The sequence below is a fragment of the Guyanagaster necrorhizus genome (assembly GCF_019112545.1).
Source record: "Guyanagaster necrorhizus MCA 3950 unplaced genomic scaffold BT62scaffold_46, whole genome shotgun sequence".
NCBI lineage: Eukaryota > Fungi > Basidiomycota > Agaricomycetes > Agaricales > Physalacriaceae > Guyanagaster > Guyanagaster necrorhizus.
Window position 1 is genome coordinate 141,903 of NW_025064925.1, and position 16,133 is coordinate 158,035.

The window sequence follows — 16,133 nt, forward strand, 5'->3', positions numbered from 1 at the left end:
ATTGTGTAGACGTAAGACAAGATCGCAGAAATAGAGCGAAGGTAGACGATCGCATTCATGATGAGGCCTGAGTCATGACTTTTCTCTTGTAGATCAGCAGAATCTCTGCGGTTGCTTTCTTGCAAATTACGCTCCGTTTGCCAGCATTTATGCGTCTCCACCTCTTCCTTTGTATATCCCCTGACAATTCCCTTGATTACCCACCACTGAATAACCTATGCTGTCCCATAGTCCGATTTCTTGAACGTGATAACGGCATAGAGCAGCGCCACCCATCCCAGACTCCATGTTAGTGATGGGCGGTCCCATTGTCCAGTGTTGTTCCAGTCCATTGGTAAGAATAGCCGTCGAGATGGCGACCACCAGATTCCAAGACTGCGATGGAAGTACTTTGAACAATGACAAATGAAACAGGAATTAGTGGCTGTGCAAGCTGTCCCTTTTTTTTTGGATTTGACGTTGGATATTAAGATGCCGTCACGCGCTTTTGCCCCCGGTGCGAGCTCTAGGCCATGTGGATCTGTACGAAGTCAATAATCTTAAATAATGATGCCGTCCGTTTTCCTTCTTGTTAAACACGTAAAATTTCCAGGTTTCGGAAAATAACCAAAATTTATTTACCGACAGAGATGTTCCCGCTTTTGGCATTTTTTCTCGCAACGCTTTCGGCTGCATGTGAGGAGTGAATTGGCGATCTCCACATCACGATGGGATAGGGCTTTCATAATGAAGGAAATACGTTCGTGGTAGTGGTGCTTGCAAGCATGTCTACCTCAATGTTCTTCATGCTTATATTCACACCGAAGAAGTGGAAGGAGGGTCCTTGCAAATAGCTTCCGTTTCATCTAGATATTGCAGATTCAAGTGCGTCTGCATTGATCTTCGAACGTGATGGTTATTATCTTTCTGATGGTGTTACACTCCAGGACGACGCTTTCGTTGGTGGCAGCCAGGCCTGAGGTATCCGTAAGTCATCTGTGGGAATCATGTGATGTACGATCTTCCATTACAAGACATTTGTTACGGATCTCTGGCGTCTCGTTCCCTTTGCTTTCTAAAGGATACTTCTACCATGCTTGACTCCTGGTAGTCTATTTCGCAGACCGTGCACAGTTACGATGACGGGTCTGTTCTGCTTGGGTTCTATTCTTATATCCCGACAGCTAATTTCTCCTCTTTCCTCCTGCGATTTCGTCTTTATTGCTCTGGTACGGCGAGTCTTCGTCCCACCGCGGTGTATCTAGCTATGAAACTTTGTGTCTGCCTTTTCGCGTCCCATGATAGCGTTTATTGTGAAGCTGCGCCATGTCTTGGATGGTTGGATGCGTCATGTCGTACACCAGTCATATCATGTGCTATTTTGTGGATCGGGTTTCAACAGTCATCAATTGCAATCCCAGAAATCCTATAGAACACCGCTGAAACTAGTGAGAAATTACCTCCCAAATCAGTAGCGCTCGAAACATCTACGAACCCTATTTACGAAACAAGAATCATATACACTGTTCTTATTATCCTGCTTGTACCGCAGATCGACTTTAGCTTATTCTGACCTCCATTGAAGTTCCTATCGCCGAGGCTTGTGGAAGTGCTTCATGCACTTGTAGCCCGTGAGTACTCGGTGGCTTCGTATGAAATCCGGCTTATGGATGGATGATTTACAGTTGCTCTTTCATTGCCAAAGAGCGCAAATGGTGTTCCTGGAAGAACTAAATAAATTTCCTTCCTGCGAATTGTCTTCGTACAGAGTATGGTTGGCAGCGAGATTTTCTGATTCAATTCTTTGAGCGGCTCAACGTAATTGAGTGACGAACATCTTTAATTGTATGGAGCGTCGAGAGTAACATTTCCTGCTAATTTTATTTAGCTTATGAATTTTAACTTGGCAGGGCGGAAAGCTGGTCGGAATCAATGGCGTACGTTCTTCCATTCATATATTATCTGCTTAGTCATGCCCTAGCGCTGCCACCTAAATCTTCGGTGAAAGGACCTTCGGCTCCGCTTTTGGTAGCTATTTCAAGGTTGCAAGGGGAGAGTTCATGTTCATGCGCCATCGCCTTAGTTGAATTCACATTTTCAGACAAAATATAATTCGAACAATCCAATCTTTTTCTCCGGCGTCAGCCTATTCCTGTACTTGTTGACCGATCTGGACTGGCCGGCAAGATTTCTGTGGTTCATCCATCCATCCATGCAAGGGAAAGGATGGAGGGATCGGGGGAATGTCTTCTGAGAAAGGAAGAACGACTCTCCAGCCAGCGTTTCGTTCTCCCAAGATAAAGGGAGAAAGCGTTTGGGTTGTAAACGACCCCCACGTTCTCAGAAGACGCGGCCCCTCAAATTCAATTCCTAGCGCTCACGGATTCTGAGTCTCTTTGTCAGGGATTGGGTGCCTGCCGGAAGAGCGAGCGATGGTTGGGGTGGAGGGGTTTGGGGGGTAGCTGCTCCTTTCTGTTCTTCAATGACCCGCATAGATATAGCATAACGACTAGTGCCCGATAGCTGGGGGTTCGATTCCCTCTATCCCAATGCATATGCAGTTGGTGTTTTTTTCACATTCACATTCCATTATTTCATTTGACGGTGCTCTGAAAGGCTCTCGGGCGGTATGGAGAAAACGACATACACCATTCACACGAAATCCACCTGCATGCGTTTCCTCCAATCAAGAGGAGAGAAGAGAACAAATACGTAGTGCTACTATAGCGAGGAGGAAGTTCGGCAAAACCCCATGGACCTCTTCTTCAATTCGTTCCCTGATTCGAATATGACATTCAGTGCCTGGGTTCGAATTCCCCTGTTCCCTCATTAAGCTTGAGGGATCTCGATCATTGTCCACGGTTTTACCTTTCTCTCCATGGGGGGAGGGGCCTGAATAACGAACCCTTCGAGCGTAATGGATCACGGCTTCAACCTCAGGGTTCGATTCCCTCAGTCGCAATGAAATGATAGAGAATGAAAATTTTTTATCCCTTCTTTTCACATTCTAGTTTAGAGTGCACTGATTCCCTTATTTTTGCTAATGCAGCGTGAATAGATTCGGGAAACAATAGTTCCTCCCGGGGATGTCCTCTCTCAGCTCTCAGGTAGTCAGTCCAGATGTTGTTTTTCAAGTGTGTGTTTATCTACCTGATCGTGTACTGGTATTCAGGGTTAGCAGCAGCAAGTAAGATCGAATGATCGGCTAAGTTGGTCTCTGATCCCTTCCTCCAAATCATGATGAAGTTGTCGAAGGAAACACTTACTGGTGGTTCTGTAAATTCCACGTCGTTTTCCAACTAATCTGCTAATATACGTGACGTAATGGCAGATATCATTCATTAGCTGGAGATTCAATTCCCTCTATCCATCCCATCGGAGACTCAGAATAGATCGATTCCTTTTTTTGACGTTTAACTTTCTTTTGACTTCTGAAAAAGGCCCCTGAATTTCCCTGCATGCGTGCATTGCGAAGAGGAGCAGAGAAATGTACAATTAGGTGAGTCATAGCTTGAAAGGAACTGGTTTGGCAACAATTTCGCTTTGTCAGTTCATTCTATGATTCGGGTATAACCATTTGGATGCAAGGTGAAATGGCTGGATGGGTTCGACTCCCTATCTCCGAAATGATGACTGAGGGACCCCTTTTTCATGGTGATTACATTCTCTTCACGGGTTATCGCAAATGCCCTTGATTGTTAACTGCATTTTCTCTTTTCTTCTAACGTTGCACATAAATCTAGCGTAGGAGTTCTGCTCGGTACCAGTTTAGGGTTCGATTCCCTCTTCTGTGTTGAATAAGGAGTGCACGAATTTCCTTATTTTTTTCACTTGGATTCTTGTCTCTCGTTCTTTCAATGGGGCTTGTTCAAAATAATTGGTAGGATCATGGAGTCAGAACCACCCTAGCGCCAGGTACAATGATGGTTAATCAAAGGCGGGCGCGTGTATGGATTATGGGAAGACCCACCGAGATCTGTTCAGTAATTATCCAATTTGTTCAGCCATCAGATCCTTCGTACTGGGAATTTTGGAGGTGACGGACGACCTATGCTCGGACATTTGGCCTGGACCAAGGAGCACAAGGGTGGGTTGGAGCAGGAAGGAGCTGCCTATATATATGATAATCCGCTACGAAGTATATTTCTGTGGCTAAAATACCTCGCTGTCATTGCGAGAGCAGCAGTCAAGAAGATATCACGTTGCCGCGCCACTTTTTTCTTCCTGACATTGGATGTTGCCATTTTTGGCAAGTCTGTTGCTTTGTCTCTCGCACCGATTACCATTCGGAACCGGCTCTGATATAGATTCTCCATCACCGCTCTCGAACTCCGAGGCTGCGATCACGATTCTCTGTGTTTCCTTCTTCCTTTTGCGGGCCCCGCTTTTTTGTCTAAACAAATTACACTACACTCTCCGACACGCACAGACAGATGCACGACCATCCAACGTGGAAACTTCGACGACGGACAGGAAAGGAGACAGCGGTGAAAGTAGAACCGAAGGAGGAGCAACTCGAAACCACAAACCACCTCCTTCATTCTCCCTTGCCTCCTCCTCCTCAAGGCTGGGAACACCCTGCAGAATTGGACTACCTCGACGCCTCCACATGGTCGAAAGATGACATCATCCGCCACCTCATCACGAACTCCTTCTCCGTCCCCGCTCTCGTACCCCACTCCAAATGGACGACCATCATCACCGCAGCGGAGGGCTCGACGACGATGCTCCCCAACTCGTACCGCATCCCGCTCATGTTCGTCGGAGAGTTCATGTGGTTCTCGCTTCGGTTGGTCCTCGAGGATGAGAAGGAGTGGGAAAAGTTCAAGGGCGGGGTGTTGCATGTGTCGAGGCTGTGCGAGGCGTTCTTGGGAGAGGCGAGGAGGGCTATGGGTTCGGAGGGTCTGGGCGCTGCATGGCGGTGCGCGGTGTTTGATAGAGCGCTGGTGAGGTATCGGTGGGGGTGTTTGTTTTCTGACCGGAAGCATCTCCAGCTGTTTTGGGAGACTTATGGGGAGCAGGAGTATCGGAAGGATCCGGTTAAGTTTTGTGGGTCGTTTGTTTTTTTTGTCAACGTTCTGAGCCGATGAAATCGAATTGTAGTTTGGAACCGGGTGGCGTTGAAAGGGCGGAAGGAATTCAAACTGGACAAGGAGCACATTGAGACTGGGGTTACGGCGTGTCAGTGGATGAGAGGGTTGGCGAAGGAGGATGGCGGCGATTGGGTATGGGTTACGGATCAAACAAGTTCGCGTTCGACGGAGGCATCGGAGTATCTCGAATTGTGGCAGCGCACAAAGGTATGGGGACAACCGATACCGACATTGCCATCCAGGGATCCGGTGTGCGCGATAGGTCCTTCGCCCAATCTCTCAAAAGACTTGCCTACACCTTTCGATGCCATCCAATCCCCATCCAGGGGTCCCGATCAACCAACACAAATATCGTGCATCTCCCGACCTCGTGAGCCCGTGTTTGCCACAACAACGGATCCTCCTCCTACCGATACCATCCACTCCACCCCCACGCCGGTTCCGAAAACCGACCTCTTGCAAATCCTGCATGCCCAATATCAATCGCATGAACTGCGTATAAACTCTTTAGAAAAAGACATCGCGAGGCTGAAACAAGGGAAAGGATACAGGTCCACCGCCGCTGCATCCGTTCCTGCACTCTTTGTCCCAGCGCCTAATTTCCCAAACCTTTCCGACCCGGACTGTTCGACGAGCTTCTGGAAGGACCCACTAGAGGCGCTGTTGGATGCGGATGTATGCGAGGCACCTGGATCTGTGAAGGCTGAGGATACACTCGAGGAGGTTGCATCCGTGATGGATCGCGACGTTGTGATATCACCGCCGATTAAGTCTCCACGAAAGCTGAAACGAAAGAGGATTGGCTGATATTTGTAGACGAGTGCGATTGGTGGGCTTGGGCTCTGTGGTTGAATATGATTACTTATCTCTGTGTTTTTCTTTTTTCTTCGCGCCATGGTGGTGACCAGGATATGCTGTGCTATTTGCGAGATGTTATAATCCCAGCTCTAATCAGACGTCAGAAGAAACCGGCGGGGTAAGAGCCGAACCACGTCTATGTCCTGACCAGTCGTCCAGCTTGAGCTTTAATAGTAAACTTACACATTCTACCCTTACGGAATGTACCGGAGGCCAGGTGAATTTTGCGTTTTCCATTTGCACGAGTGCATTCGCTTGCGTTGATTTTCGTTTTGTTTGTGACCATTTGCATTCTTACCAATGCCTTCATGACATCAAAAATACATGTTAGTACATATGATTGCAGAGAAAATATTCACTCCAGAAAGTCTTCGATCCCTAAAAACTTTTACAACTGTTATGGACAGACTAAAGTGTTAAGTTAACTGTTTGGGACCTAATAAATGGTAAATTTCCTGCCCAATAGGTCTTCCTAGCCAATGCAATAGCATAGTTCTACAATAATTGTGTTAGAATACCAATGGAGCCCCAGTGTGAGGTCAGGAATCAAGGGATCCATATGATTTAATATTTAAACAATGGATCCGAACCATCAATCAAAATGTATTAATGTATGTATCCTACCATGTGACAGTGTGTTATATCACTACCATCAGCCAGTCATATGACCCTTCAATTAATAAATACCTTGCTCATCATCACATCCATCCTGCATCACTCATGATAAGGTCCACCCCCAACCTTTTCTAGAAATTCCCATGTCTATAAATATTAATAGTCTAGATCTATCATTAAAATTGATTGTTTAACATCTTCACCTGATTAGATGTGCCTTGGTGCCTCAAGTGCCTAGATCAATCATTCTACCAATTACACATGTTGAAGCTAAACTAAGCATAAAAGCAGGAAAGCAGAAAAGCAAAAAAGCAAAAAAGTCCAAAACAAATAGACTCTGAGCACCAAAAAGGCATCACATCATACTGAAAGTGATGCAACTATTATCTGAATACACTTATCAACATCCACCACCATTTCCTTCCAAAGTGCCCTATCTTTAGCCTTGAGGGTATCCTGTCTCCACCACATGAGCCCTATGAGGATGGTGACTGTGCTATTTTGACCCCCTTTCTGTAGGTCCTTATTCAGTGGACAATTGTACACTGGCAATAGTAGAATGCTGGTTTTGTTTTGATGCTAAACAGATTGCATTGCATTCCACCACTTGCACAGTTCCATCAAAAAGCTAGCAGGAGGATTCAGATAGACATTGTAGTGGCAGTTAGCAAGCCAGAGCAAGAGCACTGATGGTCTTAATGACAGCACACCCATACATCCCTAAAAGCTGAGTCAATAACCTATACAGCAAACAAATGGCAGTGATGCTTACCTTGCCAGGAGAATGTCCTTGCATCTGCAATATGTGTGCCTCAAGGTCCTGCCAGTTGACAAGTGAGTCCTGCCATTCTGAGTCCAAAGTCAAATTCATGAGATATCTCACAGCTGAGGGCAACCAGCCCATTGTGATGATCCCACAAGGGCCTGAAGGCTTATGAGCATGCTTGCTCACCCTCATCTCTGAATTCCTCTCATTATTGTCTTCTTCAGCATGGTTTTGTGTTTGCTTAGTACCCCATACAGTGTTTCAGTGTATTGCATCAGTTATTCTCTTTTGGGCTGGAAGCTTCAGATGCTACATCAGCATGCTCCCAAATGAATGGCATCTCTGACCCTCCCTGGTCCTCAAGCTGATCCTCAAATTCAGCATCATCATGTGGAGAAGATAGCAGAGGTAGCTGATTTGAAGGAAGATGGAGATCATCAGTATGAGGCTGCTCTAGACCCCTCAAAAGGAAATTGAGATTGTTGAGATGTTTGAATGGCATGGTCAGTTCCAGTGCTGGTGGAAAAACAGCTGATGTAGAGGGAAATACAGTTAATATTGGAACATCCAATATTGTAGAAAGTGGTAGGGAAGAAGGGCTAACTGGTGGACCAGGAGAGAGGGTGACTGATACAGTTGATGCAGGAACCTGGACCAGTGGTGCTGCTGGCAAGATTAGAGAAGGATAAGCAGTAAGTGAATGAGAAGTGGGTGATGCAGGGGAAAGGGAGAGCATAGGCAAAGGGAGAAGAGAGGGCATACTTGGACCTGCTTGTCCTTTATGATCAGCTGTATCATTCAGAATATCAAATTGCCCTTGGTTGAGAGCATACTGAGCTCTCACTTCAGAGGCTGAAATACAATAAGTAGAATAATCTTGCAAGGAAAACAGTGAACTCATGGAACAGTGTTTTCAAGAAGCAACCATATCATGTAATTATGCTTTTCTCAAATGTTCAATGCTGATTATTCAGGTCATCTGGATCAATAGAGAATGCTACATACTCATTGAGAAAAGTACAGCCATGGGTGGTTTGACCAATGTGAAAGCTATACATGTTTATCAATCAGCATAAATTCAAAAGACAAGAATCACACTGTGCTCATCTACAGGTATGTATATTCCCATTGTCTGTAGGAAGAGGGCCCTCTGCAATGACAGAAAACCACCAACTCATCTGGTATGCAAGTTCTTGTAACAAACACTGCAATAAAGCTGGTGCTTGGTCAATAGCCCTGGCAAAATTGAGGTCAGTAAACAGTCACATTGGTATGGCAACCACTTACTTGAGGTAGTCTGCCAGTGATTGCTTTGCCTCCCCTTCTGAAATTTCCTCATATGATTCATGCATGGCAGCCAGTATTTCCTCCTTAATTGAATCTGTTTTTGCTTTGAATTATTTGGCTGTAATTTGATTACTCAAATTCAACTCTGCACTGCACTCCAGTGGTTCCATATTTGCATTCAGGGCTTCCTTGACATATGGCTGTACATGAGTTGAAAAGTAGCATTGAGAGTATATTTGAACCACACAAAGTCAGTGTACAGGCTTGAGGTTGAACAGTAGTTTTTTCTTTTTCATGAGCATTGCCAGATTGCCATCTAAATTAATGATAGCTGTGATAGCTCCTTTGTGATGCTTATTATTGAATTTCTGTCATATTTGCTGTCAAATGGTCAATTCCAAGTATATACACACAGACTGTTACACATCTTTTTTCATGCTTGATATAATACATCCTGTGCCATGTGCTTTACATTTGCCTCTGAAGAATCTCCAACCACTTCCTCACAACCAGGGATTGGCTATTTATCATTGAATTTCTTAATCATTTCCTTCACAAATATTCCTACTCTACCCTCCAGCTATGCTTGGTTGTATGCAGCTTGTTGGACAGAGAACCACTGATGTTGTTCTTTGGTCACCCACTTTTTTGGCATCTAGAGCATACAATTAATCACTAAGTTGCACATGTATATTCTAGACTGTACCTTTTACTTCCAATATCCCTAAAAGAAGATCATATTAATCATTTTGTGAAAATAGAAAAAATAGAGATCATACCTTGTTTCTGATCTGAGTTTGATCTCATTTTTTCATCTTCTCAGCTGTTATACTGACATGCTGTTATTGCAAGATTCAGCAAATTCCACAACTGTACAGTTTACAAGTGGCTTTGTATATGGGATAATCAACAATACTAGTCCAACACCAACAAAAAAAAGAAATTATGGCTCAATCTCCCTCCTCTTCTGCTAATCTTCTCTCTGGCAACAATGCTGAGCACTCCTGTAGTGAGAGAAGGTGAGTCATCACTCATAAAATATTTCATGCAGTAAATATTTACACAACTGCACAGTATCTACCTAAGTGCCTCTGACACCCACCAAGCTGGTTTCTGCCCTCAAAATTGTATCTGTATCAGAGACTCCACATTTTCCTCCTCCAAACTCATTCAATTCTCCTCAAGTGTAAACCTCAACATTACCATAGTACACAGTGACCATTGGTTATGATGTGGGAGTATTCCAAGGCTGGTGAGCAGCCAGTTTCTTTTTTCCTTGCATCATTAATCTAGTAGTATAGAGATCAAGTTGCTCCCTTAGTGATTGGTGTATCTGGCACTATCTTCCAATGTCACCCCTCTGTTGTCTCTCCACATGCTTATTATATTAGTGCCTTGACTTGCAATGATGTCAAGGTCATCCCTCAACTAGGCTATGAGAACAATGACAATGACAATGATAACTATGATGACAATGATGAGTAGAGATTGAGAATCCCAGTCAGATTGGGTGGGAGGAGTTCTTTTAATATATATATATATCTAGAATGTTCCCCTATGTTAAATACAGTGCCATTCACTTGCTTCACAACTGAGAGAGAAAAACAAAGAGTGAAAAGTTAATTTGAAACTAAGGTATGGATGGGTTTATATGCTGATAGAGGAGTTGCTGTGATTCATGGGAGCATACCAAACCCTCCACACCATACCCATTATCTCCATACTGGGTGTGCCAAATGGATACTGGTCTGGTTTCTGTGTGTAAGATCTTTGTATTCATGCCAGTGTGTGAATATCTTTTTATATATGATAATTTCATGTGTGAACCCAATAAATTGATCAAGTATGGTACTCTAAAACACTTTGCTAAGTCAAAAACTTTGCATCAGGTTCCACCTCAGCACCAACTATCCCCACTTTCCATGCCTTATTACATTCCTGATATCTGTCACCATATGCCTCTAAAATTGCAGCATGTTGTCACAATTCAGCTGCCATTTGACTGAATGTCACAATCTCAATTGGTTTAGACCATTGCTTCAAGTGGAGGGCAGTAGTAGCCTCATATTGGTGAGCAATGCAATCCCATTCATGAAGCTGGGTGGCCCTATCAAGGGACCAAAACAGCCACTGTAGGCTATTCTTCACTTGCTGATTGATAGAGTCAGTAGCATGCTCCTAGTGCAAAACATTGTTCTCATACCTGCTTCAGAGTATCTACCTCTGTTTTGCTGAGATCTCTCATAGGCCAGTGTATAACAAAGCACTTCCAGAGTGACTCAAACTAGGCATTGGCATGTTCTAAATGATATTGTGTCTTCAGAAAGTGGAAGAGTGTGGAATATTTGGTGAGATAGTCCTTTTGCAGTGCTGTCAGATGCATCTAAGGTACAGTAAGTAACATCATGCAATATCAGATATGATCAGACCTTTTCAGAGGATTTGATACATGAGTATGCTATCAAACAAAATAAGGGGGAACAACTTGCTGCCACTTGAAGAACTGTACAGTTACTTCCCACAGTCAGTTCCAAAGCCCTCAGGATTGGATCCATGCCATAAAGGCTAGTGTATTACTGGTCCAAGCTAGCAGAAGATAACTTGAGTGCACAATACAGGCTATCCAATGTATTACTTGTATAATGAATGAGCCAACAGGAGTATGTACTTTGTTGCATGTGAACAGCACCAAGGATGTGTTGAAAAGTGCAGGTACAAAAATATAAAAGGATACATTCTCAAAAGCTGAAAATGCTATTTTCTACTGATGGCTGTGCTGCATACTCCCAAGCAGACCAAGTGGCATCATGTTGGATGGCACTCTCATGCTATTGAACTCTTCTCTGATTCTTCTAATGTTCCTCTGATATCATGCTCTCACCATCACCAATCATGGTCTTTTCTGGCAACATAGAAAGTTACATCTTCTATCAGACAAAGAATAGTCCACCTCCCAGTCTCACCACAGAAGAAAAAGACAAATCATAGCCAGCACAATGATAACCTTACCTCTGTTGACTACAACATCCTGAATGAGGCATACCACCTGGATTCACAAGCATATACACTTGCTATGGTTAGAAATATGGAGGATGCTGTAATGGCACCACATAAATGTGTTTACACAGTAAGTAATTCAATTATCAGCACCATGACTGTGATATCATTGTTAATGTATATCTGCTAGTATAACCCTCTCACAGTCTTCAGTGCCCACATAGATGACTATCTGAGTGAAAGTTTGAGGCATGAAGGGTGAGATGATGCCATCTCACAGCCTCACTGTAGAGGTGCATTAAATGTTCTAATGAGGATTTTACCTACTAGTATGTTACATGCCAGAACACAAGACTGTTCTGTAAGTCATGCATGGTAATGGCACATCAGAGTTTCCCTACCCATATCATTCAGGCACATATTCTTATTCAGTTGAATTCTGTCACTCACTATGTTTAAACATTGGAATGGTGATTACTTTGACAAGATTCTGCTCTGGAAGCTTGGTTTATGCTATCAGGTGGGGCATCTCATAGGTGACATCTGTATTCATCTGAGGCCTGCATTTGGCAGCTATATTATGATTATAGATACAAATGGTGTTCATGATGTTGCTCTGAATTTCTGTAGTTGCCCATGCAAATATCCACTAGCTAGCTAACTCCAACATGCATGGCTTTTTCCAGGAACTGTGATAGAGTCTTGCACCACAGTCACTATTGCAGCTCTAAAGCAATTTCAGATGCTTATGTTTATGGGCAAGCTGTCAGCTTATGAGTACTATCATTCTTTCACAGCTATCAGATAATACAGGAACTAATACACCTGTTACGATTTGATTTATTTTTTCTCCCCTTTTCTTCTTCTCAACCCCTATTTATGCTTAGTCAAGGCATCTAACCCAGCACTTGGAGACTGTGGGACAAGGCTTAGTCAGCACAACAAGGCCAAGCAACCATTTGTCTTCAAATTATTGACAACAGTCAGTGATGCACAAAAACCCTTTTATGTACAGTAACAACAACCAAGGACAAAGGACAAAAGAGCAGAGAGATCCACAATAGTTACTGTAGCAATAATAGCATGACATGTATAGTATTTAAGGAGCTCACTCTTGCTGGCTAAAACCCAGCTTTGAGCTAAAGTTTACAACTATCATTCTACCTCAAGTTTATATCTGACCTTGAGTCATATCGAGTATGAGTACACACTCAGTGGACTCAGCTGATCCCTTGAAGTGCAAAGGGATGGCTGTTTATCATGTGTATCTGCTCACATGATGCTTGGGCATAACAATTAGCTCAAAGCTTCCCTGCTTCCCTTTCTCAAGCCCAATTGTGCTGAGAAACTGAATGCCCCCTGCAATCTCCACTGACCCAAACTTTGACCACAAGTTCTTTGAACTCCTCTCTTCTATCATCGGAACATTGATAAGACTTTTGGTGATCATCCAGCTGTACTGGGGATGCCATTCCATTACTGCCTGAGCTCTCAGACATTATAATGAATTTCTACATATCCAAGAAATCCTATGAAACATAACCCCCAACCTCCCTCTCCATAACATCCCCAAATCCCAAAGAATGACCTACCAGTCCCCAGAAGCTGGGCCTAGTGGCACACATTCAGGGAATGGTCAAAAAGAAACAGGAGGGCAATGCCCCACCTGATCTGGAAACACAAACCCTGGCATCTCAAGAGGGAACAGTATACTTGTACGAGGACCACCCCCCAACTATGAAGATGAAGATCTCCCAGAGGACTTCTTCCAGCAGTCCCCCTCCCCCTCTTCCACCTCCCATACCCATGGGATTGCTGACCATACCAGGGACTCTCTCGATGCCCCTTGGATGGCTTGATGATCCAGCCCCAGAACTCCTTGAAGCCAGCCTCACAGCCCCCATCCCTCCACCAGGATCAGCTCTGGGGTGCGGTGGGTTCTCTCAGAAAGTGAGCAACAATGACAAGTATGAGAAGACACCATCCACTGGTACTTTCCAACCTGGGACCTCACCATCCTGTTTAACTATGATGATGCCATTCGACAGGAGGAGTGAAGGCAGCAGAATGAGCTGCAGCCAGTACATCATGAGCCTGAAAGGATGGACATGAACGACGAGCAGCAGAGGCAGGAGGAGCTCCACAGGGACAAGCAGTGAGCTGTCAAAAGGGCCAGACTGGAAAGGGCCAACATTAGCATCTGGTATGGGCTACAACCCAAGGTCGCTAGCATTCTTGCACCCATATAGGCTGACCCCTCCATGCTGCCCTCCATCTTTCAGGAGCCCAGTTCCCCAAGCAGTGGAACTCCAGAGCCCTGGACCCAAGCCCAGCAACATCCAAGGGCCCCGACTCTTCAATATCTCCCTCCCTCCTGAACTCCCAGTGCCGACTCCACCTTTGGAAGTGATGAGTCCATCCTTGGACATATGGACTATGGGTCCCCAGAAACACTCACATCTCTGCCTGCACCCTCCGAGGCTTTCTCAGAAGTAGAATGGTTGGGCAGCTTATCGACGATGACTACAGACACAACATCTGCCTCTATCATGAGCGAGTGGAGGTGGCAAGAGTGACTGGGGGAAACTGATATGACCCAGCCATTGGAAGTTGGCCCACCACTGAGTATGAAGTCACTGCAACTGCTGGGCCAAGCACTCAGCCAGGGGAGTGAGGCAATGATCCAGTAAGGGACCACAAAGAGTATTTATGCCCTGTCCATCACTTCCCTCCCCAAGGGGGACAACGAGGATGAGGAAGAAGAAACAGAGAGCAGTGAACCACCCAGGGGACCACCATATGATTTGCAGGAAGAAATGGACAAAGAAGAAGTAAGGAGGCTAACCCAGGAGGAGAGGATGCGAGAGTACCAAGGGTACTACCTGCAGGGAGTAAATTTGTTATGGCATGATGCTACCTGAGTAGCATTGCAAATCAGACAGCTGTATATGCATTCAGAAACTAATAAACAAACAGAAATTCTGAGATAGGCAGCAGTGGATTATGCTACTCAACAGTATAATCAATGACATCCTGAGTACCCAGTTAGCTGACCCCCGGCTTACCTGGCATTGTGTACAGTACAACCAATGCCAAGGATCCCCTCTGTCATGCCAAAATGAGCCATATACTGGGCCCCATCAATGTGAAGCATCTTTACAGACTCCAACTATTTGGTACAGATCACAGCAACTCAGCTCGCCCAGACCCAAACCTGGCTGATCACCAGACATTCAAATCCCTGGACAGGCAGGAGTAGCCGACTTCTAGGGGGACAGCCACCTCCTGATCAGGTGGAGACCAGTGGGACAGGAAAAGAGCCTGTATGAGATGATCCTGAAGCCACCCGACTCAGATTCATGGTCTGAGATAGGGTTATCATCTGAGTAGAAGAACTGAAAGGGAGCCTGGTGGCCGATGACCACTCCCTCCATTCCTTCCCTGGTCTGTCTGCAGAATGGCAACAGCTGCCATTTGATGGGTGGCCCAACCCAATGGAACCACTACCAGAAAACACCAATGTCCTTCAATGCTGCCCTAACCTTCTCCAAAAACCCTGCCCCTTCAAGGGGGCATCAGACAACATCGATAGATTCCTAGTGGACTGTGAACAGTATTTCGAAGTCTATGTCAGATATCTAGAGACCGATATGAACAGGGTCACCTTTGCCACCTCCTATCTGGAAGAAAAAGCCAAAATGTGGTGGATCTTGATCTCCCCAAGCTTCTGATCCACCATGTGGGGTCATTACCGATACCCCTCCTGGCCAGTGTTTAAATGGATGCTGAACAACAAATTCATTGATCCAGTGGTACAGGAAGTACACAAGCAGAAGATCAAAGAATACAAGATGGGCAACAAGGTGGCTACAGACTACTTTGATGAGCTGGAGAGACTCGCCAAACTAGCAGAAATACAGGATGACATAGGCAATGATGGACAAATGATCAAAGCCCTCAAGTGGGGAGTCCCCTCTTCATACCTTACAATGATTTCAGTGATGGGCATCAAAATGCTGATGCCCATCGGGTATGATGAATGGAAGAAATGAATCATCAAAATGTACAAAGAGCGACAAAGGCAGAAAGTGGAATTGTCGATGCTGCAAGATTACTTCAAGAAGCTGACCCTGCCAACCCTGAATAAACCAGGGTGAACTGCTGGGAAATCACAGGGATCCCCATCGACCTTGTCCTATGGAAGCCAGAAGACAGGAACTAGCACTACATACACTGGAGCCAGAAAACTGATGGACATTGACCATATGAAGAAAGAAGGAAAGTGCTTCAACTGCAGTCAAAAGGGGCACACAGTGACATGCCCTCTCCTCATTCAGGCATGTAAAATTGTGAAAATTGCGAATACATGGGCTGCATTCCAGGCCAGTAAGCATGTAACAGAAAATAGGACTAGAGCACACAGAAACCTCACTATCATAATGATAAACTGGAGTAACAATAAGCAGAGTGCATGGCCTAGTAACAGACTAATACCAGAGGGGTTAGGCTGCATGTGAGGTCCCAGCACTTGGCCCTAA

The 16,133-nt window shown here is 44.9% G+C and overlaps 3 protein-coding genes across 3 annotated transcripts; 2 read left to right on the plus strand and 1 right to left on the minus strand.

Moving 5' to 3' along the window:
- Positions 1-4,235: 4,235 nt before the first annotated feature.
- Positions 4,236-5,966, plus strand: BT62DRAFT_575631 (uncharacterized protein). Its single transcript, XM_043181459.1, has 3 exons — positions 4,236-5,028; positions 5,083-5,557; positions 5,617-5,966. Exons 1-3 carry the CDS (start codon positions 4,413-4,415, stop codon positions 5,669-5,671), a joined length of 1,146 nt encoding a protein of 381 aa, XP_043034184.1. The 5' UTR covers positions 4,236-4,412; the 3' UTR covers positions 5,672-5,966.
- Positions 5,967-6,644: 678 nt separating this feature from the next.
- On the minus strand, positions 6,645-9,405 carry BT62DRAFT_923872 (uncharacterized protein; the record flags this gene model as incomplete). The annotated part of the gene is made up of 18 exons (XM_043184553.1): positions 6,645-6,692; positions 6,749-6,779; positions 6,943-7,058; positions 7,090-7,173; positions 7,256-7,285; positions 7,318-7,386; positions 7,498-7,551; positions 7,625-7,842; positions 8,074-8,163; positions 8,317-8,361; positions 8,423-8,547; positions 8,599-8,692; positions 8,732-8,798; positions 8,859-8,966; positions 9,071-9,118; positions 9,243-9,253; positions 9,305-9,322; positions 9,378-9,405. The coding sequence occupies 18 exons, from the start codon at positions 9,403-9,405 to the stop codon at positions 6,645-6,647; spliced, it is 1,284 nt and encodes a 427-aa protein (XP_043034185.1).
- Positions 9,406-12,034: 2,629 nt separating this feature from the next.
- BT62DRAFT_842675 (uncharacterized protein) lies at positions 12,035-12,229 on the plus strand (the record flags this gene model as incomplete). Its single annotated transcript, XM_043182448.1, has 1 exon — positions 12,035-12,229. A coding segment is annotated over one exon (195 nt), but the record flags the coding sequence as incomplete, so codon positions are not given.
- Between the last annotated feature and the right edge of the window lie 3,904 nt (positions 12,230-16,133).